The sequence below is a fragment of the Amia ocellicauda genome, chromosome 16, assembly GCF_036373705.1.
Source record: "Amia ocellicauda isolate fAmiCal2 chromosome 16, fAmiCal2.hap1, whole genome shotgun sequence".
NCBI lineage: Eukaryota > Metazoa > Chordata > Actinopteri > Amiiformes > Amiidae > Amia > Amia ocellicauda.
In genome coordinates, this window is record NC_089865.1 from 3246603 (window position 1) to 3255723 (window position 9121).

At 52.3% G+C, this 9121-nt stretch overlaps 1 protein-coding gene across 4 annotated transcripts in view; it reads left to right on the top strand.

Annotated features, from left to right (window-relative positions):
- ankrd44 (ankyrin repeat domain 44) overlaps positions 1 to 8474 on the top strand; it is a 29230-nt gene extending 20756 nt beyond the window's left edge. For 3 of the 4 annotated variants that reach the window (XM_066688251.1, XM_066688253.1, XM_066688252.1), the window contains exons 16-28: positions 217 to 328; positions 1208 to 1279; positions 1582 to 1783; positions 2086 to 2173; positions 2406 to 2523; positions 2612 to 2828; positions 3033 to 3120; positions 3222 to 3305; positions 3420 to 3565; positions 3775 to 3857; positions 4075 to 4157; positions 4865 to 4956; positions 5654 to 8474. In XM_066688251.1, the coding sequence (XP_066544348.1) occupies positions 217 to 328; positions 1208 to 1279; positions 1582 to 1783; positions 2086 to 2173; positions 2406 to 2523; positions 2612 to 2828; positions 3033 to 3120; positions 3222 to 3305; positions 3420 to 3565; positions 3775 to 3857; positions 4075 to 4157; positions 4865 to 4956; positions 5654 to 5925 (1657 nt within the window). In that variant the 3' untranslated portion in view covers positions 5926 to 8474. The remainder of the gene's footprint in view (positions 1 to 216; positions 329 to 1207; positions 1280 to 1581; positions 1784 to 2085; positions 2174 to 2405; positions 2524 to 2611; positions 2829 to 3032; positions 3121 to 3221; positions 3306 to 3419; positions 3566 to 3774; positions 3858 to 4074; positions 4158 to 4864; positions 4957 to 5653) is intronic. The other variant, XM_066688254.1, reaches the window with a different exon arrangement.
- Positions 8475 to 9121: the final 647 nt, after the last annotated feature.

Sequence of the window (9121 nt, forward strand, 5' to 3'; positions counted from 1 at the left end):
CCATGTCCTAACCCTGCCTTTTCTCTGTGTGTCTGTCTGTGTGTATTTCTGTGTCCATCTTTCTGTGTGCTTGTTTGTCCATTTGTGTGTGTCCTTTTTAACCTGTCCCTCTCTCTGTGTTCATCTCTCTGTATCCGTCTCTCTGTGTCCCTCTCTCTGCGTCCCTCTCTCTGCGTCTCTCTCTCTGCGTCTCTCTCTCTGCGTCTGTGTGTCCAGGTGTCTGGAGTTCCTGTTGCAGAGCGAGGCGATGGCGGCGCTGAGAGACAGACAGGGCTACAGTGCGGTGCACTACGCCGCGGCCTACGGACACCGACACTGCCTGGAGCTGGTGAGACCATCAAACAGTCTTCCACGCGGACACACATCGACACAAACCCAGAGAGAGAGGGTTTAATACACACCAAGACTGACAGAGACAGTTCATCCACACGAACCCTTACAGAGAAAGAGAAGGAGGGATTAATTCACGCTGATGTAGAGTGAGTGGTTAACAGAGGCAGGGAGAGGGGTTCACACAGACACGGGTTAATTCACACAGACAGTGAGAGAGGTCGATACACAGCGAGAGAGAGTGAGAGAGAGAGAGCGAGAGAGAGAGAGAGAGAGACATAGACAGAGTTCATATCAGAGAGAGGTGGGTAAAAGTTTACTACAGCATCCTGGGACTGTACTGACCCTGCTGGCCCGGCTGGGTACTGCAGGCAGGCGGGTCCAGGCAGCTGTGCATAGCGAGAGAGGGTGGGGAGAGATCGGTGTCAGAGAGAGAGGGAGGGGAAGGGCGAGAGACTGACAGACAGGAAGACCTGGGCAGATAGAGGAGGTGGCGATCTATATTTGACTCCTCAGACAGAGAAGACATTCAGTCAAGGGGTGCGGTCAGGACCGTTCAGTGTGTATATGACAGCCAGACAACTTAGTGTCTGTAGGTTTTGTGTGTCGGGCTACATCACCACAACGTCTGTATTGGGGGGTCGCCAAAGGACCGTGGTGGTCTACAGTGTGTCACTTCTACAAAAGCACTAAAAAGCTGTAAATCGTGGCCCCGCGGTGCCATATGGGGCCGATAAAGCTATCCGGCCAAATCCCCGCACCCCCCCAGTCCTGGATTACGTGTCCTCATTGTGCCCTTTTCAGAGTCTGTTCACCCATATTGTTGCACATTGTGGACACTCACTCCCCCCCCCCCCACCCCCCGGGTGTTTTCCAGCTCCTGGACCAAGAAGAGACACAGCTGGAGTATTCGGACTCTTCCGGTACCAAGAGCCCCCTTCACTTGGCGGTGAGTGAGAGCGCTGGGGCGGGGGTTGTACTGGTGGTCTAGTGTGTCGCTGTTGTTGTCATCTGTGCGATAGTGTATCGGGGTGATGTTGTGTCACTGTGTTTTCTCCGACGGCAGCAGTGTGTCAGTGTATGAGTATGTCAGTATTACAGTGCCAATGTGTCGCTGTGTTTACTTTGTCAGTCAGTGTGTGGTTTGGTTCTCAGTGCTGCCCTCTGGTGTTCCCCAGGCTTACCACAGCAAGGCACAGTGCGTCGGTGTGTTTGTCTGACGAGGGCAGTGTTGCTGTGTTTGTTCCCCAGGCGTACCACGGCCAGGTGCAGGCGGTGGAGGTGCTGCTGCAGGGGGGCTGCGAGATTGAACGGGTGGACGATGGGGGCCGGACCCCCCTGGCCCTGGCGGCTCTCAGGGGCCACTCGGACTGCGTCCACACATTGCTCAGCCAGGGGGCCTCGCCCAGCAGCCAGGACACAGCGAGGGGCCGGACTCCAGTGCACCTGGCCGGTAACACACACCTAGACCTTGTGTGTGTGTGTGTGTGTGTGTGTGTGTCTCTGTGTCTGTCTCTGTCTCTGTGTGTGTGTGTGTGTGTGTATTTGAGTGTTTGTCTGTGCAAGTCCTTGTGTCTGGGTGTTTATTTTTGTCTATATCTGGGTGTTCCCGAGCGTGTGCTCATTTTGGCAGTGTGTGTTTTGTTTTTCTTCGGATATATATGCTCTGCTCATCTGTTTGTTCCTCTCTCTCTCCTTCCCTCCTCCTCCTCTACCCGTTCCTCTTTCGTTCACAATTCCCCACCCGTCTCTCAGCGATGAACGGCCACACGTCATGTCTGCGGCAGCTGCTAGAGGGCGCTGAATGCACAGATTTGGTGGACGCCGTGGATTCTCAGGGACAGTGAGTGACTTCCTCCTTTCCTCCTCTCCCCTTGTCCGTTTTGTACCATGTCTCCCTGCCCTCCCCCCTTCCTTTTTTCTCTTTCCCTGTAATCGAGCTCCTGTGCTGATCGCTGATGTTATTTGTCTGAGCAGTAGCAGTCACAGACCCGTAGCATAACTGGTATCAGCAGAGAGATATCCAGTATCGTACCCTGTGGCTGTGGCCTCTGACTCCTGACCTTTGACCCCAGGACGCCCCTGATGCTGGCGGTGGCGGGGGGCCACAGTGACGCAGTGGCGGCTCTGCTGGAGAGAGAGGCCAGCGTGGACACAGCCGACGCACAGGGCTGCACCGCGCTGCACCTCGGGGTGAGACGATCAAACACTGCCCTGCCCTGCCCTGCCCTGCCTTCTTGCCATTGTGTGGTAGTAACTGTGATGCTCCCTCTCTCTCCAGCTGCTGTGTGGTCAGGAGGAGTGTGTCCAGTGCGTGCTGGAGCAGGAGGCGGCGGTGTGCGTTGGGGACGCCAGGGGCCGGACCCCTCTGCACCTGGCCGCCGCGGGGGGACACACCTCCTGCCTGAACGAACTGCTGACCATTGTTCTGTCCGAGGGCACCCCCCCCATCTGCGACAACGCTGGGTACACCCCGCTGCACTGGGCCTGCTACAACGGTAACACACCATGGACACCCACGCTGATACACTGACACACTCATTGACACACTGACACGCACTGATACACATATTGACACACTGACACACACACTGACATATTGACACAGATTAACACACTGACACAAACATTGACACAAAGACACCCTTTTCTGCCTGTCTGTCTAACCACCGTGTGTGTGTGTGTTTGTGTGTGTCTCCCAGGTCATGAGAGCTGTGTGGAGGTCTTGCTGGAGCAGAAGGACTTTCGCCGGTTTGAGGGCAATCCCTTCACTCCACTGCACTGCGCTGTGTGAGTACAGATCTGTCTCTGTCTCTCTCTCTATAACGGTCAATCTCCTCGCTCCCTCTCTGGCCCTGCTCGGCCTTTTCACATCTCTCTCTTGTGCGCAGGATGAAGAACCATGAAGCGTGCGCCTCCATGCTGCTGGACGCTCTGAGCTCCGACATCGTCAGCTGCTGTGACTCCAAGGGCAGGTAGGGACCCCCCAGCCCGGCTGCCCATCGCAGTCCTTTAAGACGCATCTGGGTGAGGCCCTGTGTCATCCTGATATCGTGTGGCCTGTTGTTTACGCCATAACTTCCTCTCAGGACCGCTCTCCACGCGGCCGCCTTCTCTGACCATCTGGAGTGTCTGCAGCTGCTCCTGACCCATGGTGCCCCTGTCAACGCCGTGGACCAATCAGGACGCAGCGCTGTGATGATGGCGGCGGAGCAGGGCAGTGCCAGGGCTGTAGGTATGAGCTGTCCGTCTGTACACTCTGACTGCTGTGCTGTCTGTAGCCCTGCCCGTCTCTGCCCGTCTTCTGTACAGTGTTGTCTGTCTGTCTGTCTTCCTCACTATCTGCATGTGTTGCATTTTGTCCGTCTCTCTCTGCGTCTGTCTGTCTTTGATTGTCTGTGAGTTGTGCAGCGTTGTGCAGTGCCGCTGTTGTTGTCTTCCCAGGGGAGCTGGTCCGCAGTGCGAACGCCAGCCTGAGCCTCACAGACAAGAACAAGAACAACGCGCTGCACCTGGCCTGCGCCAACGTGAGTCACCACCGGGGGCACCCTCTCCTCAGCGGGCTCTCTCTCTCTCTCTCTCTCTCTCTCTCTATGTTGTGAAATGCCAGTGTCTCTGATATGAACTCCTGTCTCTCTCAGTGTGTGTCAGCCCCTCTCTCTACCTCTATTAACCACTTACTGTGTATTAACCTTCTCTTTGTGAGTGTTGGTGTGTATTAACCCCCCTCTCTCTCTCTCTCAGGGGCGGGAGCAGTGTGCGGTGGTCCTCTTAGAGAAGCTGACAGACCCTGGTCTCATCAACGCCACCAATGCCGCCCTGCAGACGTGAGTCCTCAACTAGGGAATCCAATCCTGTGTGCTTTTTTCAATCCCGGTATTTCGGGATTGTGGTTTTTAAAATCTCAGAATCAAAAAGAGCTTCCCAGCAAACACACAAATTATTACTTTGCTGCAACGTTGTGGCAGCGTTGTGTATTAGCTGGGTCATTTTCAAATGTAGTAATAATTATAATGCAACCAATAGAATCAACAAAAACAAAACGAATAGCCTATTGTTTTCTTAAATACATTAACGTTTTTATGTATGTATTACGTCATGGATCGAATTGAATGTTAAACAGATTGTTGTACTACTAAGTAGCCCAGAGTCTCAGAGATGAGACAAACGCATTATTAGACGAGCTATAATCTAGGCTATAGACTACATTTATATATATATATAAACGTCATTATGTACTAAAATAAGCCAGGCTTTTTATTTAACAATCGAGAAAAAATAGTCAAGGCATGAATTTAGACACAAGCACGAGACTACTACTCCTACACTACACATACACTGAGCAGTTACACATTATATACGATAGGCCTATGGTTTTTAGGTTTTATCTATTATCTGTGTCTTAATACAGCAGTTATGAAAATAAGAACAAAGAAAGCTAAAGCCAGTTGTGTCTTTTAGACCGGTGCGTATGTTGTGTACAGAGCACTCGCGGCTGACTAACACTAACACTCTTCCTCTATCCCCCTCTCAGTCCGCTCCACCTCGCCGCCCGCAGTGGTCTGAAGCAGGTTGTTCAGGAGCTGTTGTCCCGCGGCGCCAGTGTGCAGCTCCAGGACGAGAACGGTAGGGAAGCCCTGAACACGGCACTGAGCACCGCCGCCGCCACACAACGCAGCATAACACTGCGCCGTCCTGCCGCACAGCTGCCTTTTCACACAGCGCAGCACAGCGTGTCACCATAACCCCCAACACCGCCGCGCACCGCAGAGACTCCTCCGCACCGCGCAGTGGAAACGCACGACACGGCACAGCACAACACAGCAAGCAGCCGCGTCGAGGGGAGAGCGCAGAACGCCTGCGTGTGCGTGTTCACCTGCCTGTCCGTGTGCCTGTACGCCCGTCTGTGTTCGTCTGACAAAGCAGATACAATGTGTTTGGCTGCCTATTTCTCTTCCCCTCCTTTCTCCCTCTCTCTCTTAATCTGCCTCCTCCCTTTCAGTTTTTTGTGTCCATTTGTATCACTGTCAGTCATACCAGTTTCCCTCACTCCCACCCTCCCCATCTCTCTCTCCCCACCCTCCACATCTCTCACTCTCTCCCCACCCTCCCCATCTCTCCATCTCTCTCTCTTTCCCCATCCCTCTTTCTCTGTGCCTGTCTCTGTCCTCCGTGCCTGGCTGTGTACTAATGGAATGCTGCTTTGTGTCCCCCTCCCCCTCCCCCTCCCCCTCCCTCTTTCTGTCTCTCTACCCGTCCCCTGCCCGTCTCTCTCTCTCTCTCTCTCTCTCTCTCTCTCTCTCTCTCTCTCTCTCTCCCCCAGGTCTCACTCCCGCTCTGGCTTGCGCTCCTAGCAGGGAGGTGGCTGACTGTCTGGCTCTTATTCTGGCTACTATGATGCCTTTCTGCTCCCCTTGCAGCTCCGGAGCGCCCTCCCCTGGCTCCCTCCTGAAGGGCCTGCGGGCGGGCCGGGGAGGGGGCAGGGAGGCCCGGCCGCCCCTCAGCCCGGCCGGCCCCTCCGACAACCCCAGCCTCAGCCCCAGCGAGGGCCACGGGGACACCACCGAGAACGACTCGGACTCCGAGACCTTCTGACCCCGAGACCCCCGGGCGGGCGCGCGCAGCCCCCCACACAGGGCCACGGAGGGACTGTCTGCAGTGCAGCGGGCAGAGGAACTATTTAGAGATTTAATTATAACATGGCTTTGGGAAGATGGAGCGCCCCCTGCAGGCTGAGTGTGGCCCACCGCCCGTCCCAATAGTGGGCAGGGTGCCATACTGCCCCGCTTCCCCCAGCCCGGCCGAGCAGGGGACAGCTGACTGACATGGGGACCATTGAGGGCCAGTCTGAAGGGAACAAACACACCCACACACACACAAGCACAAATTGTGGGGCGGGGATTGCGGGATGTGGCGGGAGGCAGTGGGGTTTAAATCAGGTTCTGTGCCAAAGCTGTGAAGGGTCACAGGTCAAAGGTCGGCAGTTGGGGGGCATTCTGGGGCTGATGCACCGTGTGACCTCCTTCAAACTGTCTGTGGGTCACTGTCTCCCAATTGAGCTCGGCTCAACCGCTCCAACCAGGTGTGGTTTTTCTGGGCTCTTTCATATAGACCTACAACCGTTTACCGTAAACGATAAGCTACACCAAAGTGTGCTTTGTGATGCCGGTACCCAGCAACGCCACCCTTTGATCTCTCCAGCTGTGGGAGCTGTGGGCGTGTTGGCGGCCTTCTAAACCCTCTCCATGTTGCGCCCCTCCCACGCCCCTCCCCTGCCCTCCGTCTGTATCGTAGTTGAGCTGTGGCCTGTCAGCGCCGAGACGATCAACTCAGAGCTGCCGCCCGATTAGAACCACAGTCTCTCTGCTTAGAACCGCTGTTGAATTCCGTGGCAAAAAGCTAGAACCTCCCCCGAGTTCCAGAGCTAGCCTCCGGTTCCGGCCCGGACGTCCCAGCTGCTGGTTTCGCGTCTGTAGTGTCAAGAAGCTATTTTTAATGCTAACTCGGCTTTTAAGTTATTTTTCTGTCCCGTTCCGAAGTTGTTTACATATAATTTTTGCATAAATTATTTTAATCCCATCACGCTTTTCTTTTCGGTCCTTTCTTTGTTGTTTCTGATGTCGTTACAGCTCGGGGGGGATTTGAATATATAAAGAATAGTGAGATTGCTAATATTTCATCAGTATTTTAAATTTATACTGCCAACTGGGGGTGAACTATAAAGAGTAGACCCCCTAAAAAGATAATTGGTCCCACAGGTCAAACCGAGGGTATTTATGAATGGTTACGTTATGGTACACAAACTGTAAGCACTTGACATTGTGTGGGGGTGCAGGGAGGGCAGAAGGTCAGTATTTCTGCTGGAGCGATTGCCCCGCGTACCTTTCTTTCTGTTCTTGTTCTCTTCTCCTCTCTCGCACCGTGCTCAGCCCAGCGGTACAGCATTTTCACGGGAGGGAGGATTGTACGATGGGGGTTTCTGACGGGACCGCCCCCTGCTGCGCTGTACTGGGTATACAGGGCCGTGTGTCCGTCCTGTGCTGTACCCTACTCTGTTACACTGTACTGAAGGTGACTGCTCTGTACGGCACAGTTTTCACAGGAAGACTATTGGTCCGTCACACTTCCGTACCTTGCCGTCTCTGTGGGTGGCACTGAGACGTAGGTCTTGGCAAAGGTCAAGGCAGGGCGGGGTGACTCCTGTTTAATAGTCTCTCCGCGGTATTTGGAGGGCCAGTCAGAGCCCCAATAAGTTCTCAATCCTGGTCCTAGAGGAGCCCCTACCCTGCTGGTTTTTGTTCCAACCGAGCTCTCAATTTCTTAATTGGTTCAGTGGCTCTGGGGTGCTGGGCTGTTTATTGGAGCCCCCGGTACCCCTGGCCTCACTGGGACCACCCACCCATTCCAACTCTCTCTTTTTTTTCTTTTTTAACTCCAGCCAGCGATGTGCCAGTCTTTCTCAAACTTGTCCAGTGCCTTGTACACCTCTTTGTATTATTTTTAAACATTTGTTTGTTCTTTCGATAAACGGTGTAGATTTTATACGTACTTCTCTCTCTCGTGAGTGTTTGCGTGAACAAGAATGAGACAAAGCAATATCAGTCTTGTATTTTGTATTTCCATTCATAGGGAGCAAGAGAGTGAGAGAAAGAGGGGGATTTTCCTTGCGTAACCCCCTCCATTGCTCCTGCCTCTCGCTCTCTCGCTCCCTCTCACTGGGGATTGTAAACCCATCTCTGTTGTACTTCGTAGCCTTGGTCCAGAGAGAGTATGTCCGTGTGCGTGTGCGCAATAATTCAAATTAACAAATATGAAGTAAAACTTTTTTTTTTGGGTACGTATCTGTTTTAATGTGCAGCAGAGATTAGATACGAAATAATATTAATTCCTTTAAATAATATGTCATGTTAAGAAAGAGAAGGTATTTGATTTAAAATATTTTTAAAACTAAAAACGGAAACGAACCTATTGTCTGTCAGTATTATATGAGGGAGGGCATTGACAGTCATGACAATCTGATTTTCCTGTGCTGGCCATTACCCAGAATTCCCGGCGCAGTAGGTAACGCCGATCTGTGTTCTGGCTACATTTTGTCTGTTTTATTAAAAATGTATAATTATAATATAAATCTCTGCTTTACTGTGTGATCCGTGTCCTTCATTATTCTTCTACACACACACACAAACACCCACACATACACTCAAAACACAGACGCATAAATACACTCACACATCTGCATGTACATACACCTACAAACACTTTACACATTCATTTACACACACCCTGCACAGTACAAGCCTCCACCACATTCGCGCAGTACACTTTTGCAATCACAGTTCACGTGTTTTGTATTATCTTTGCTTCAGACACATCCTGAACATTTTACACACCCGACGGGTTCACCGCACCTGTTCCAAAATAACCCCGTTCTCGAGTCCGGACTGTCCAGCTAACTCACGGTGTGCAATATTGTCAATTTTATTTGTGAACTATTTCCCCCACCCCTTCACCGTTAGTTTCAATACAACCAGACACCGACAAGAAAGGTAGCTTTGAAATCCAGGGAGCTGATATTCCCAGCTCCACATCCGCTTTTCCTACTTCTATGCAACTTGAACTACAATCTACATTCGTTTCTTTCACAAATCATTTTATTCCTGTCTCCCAGACCCCAATACTAGAGCCAAAAAGAGACCCAAAAACGTGCAGGTCAGTGATGATAAAGATATAGATGTTTTAAGGAACCAAGGTTTAGTTCATTTTCTCTGGTTTCGGTATAAGTATGTACAGT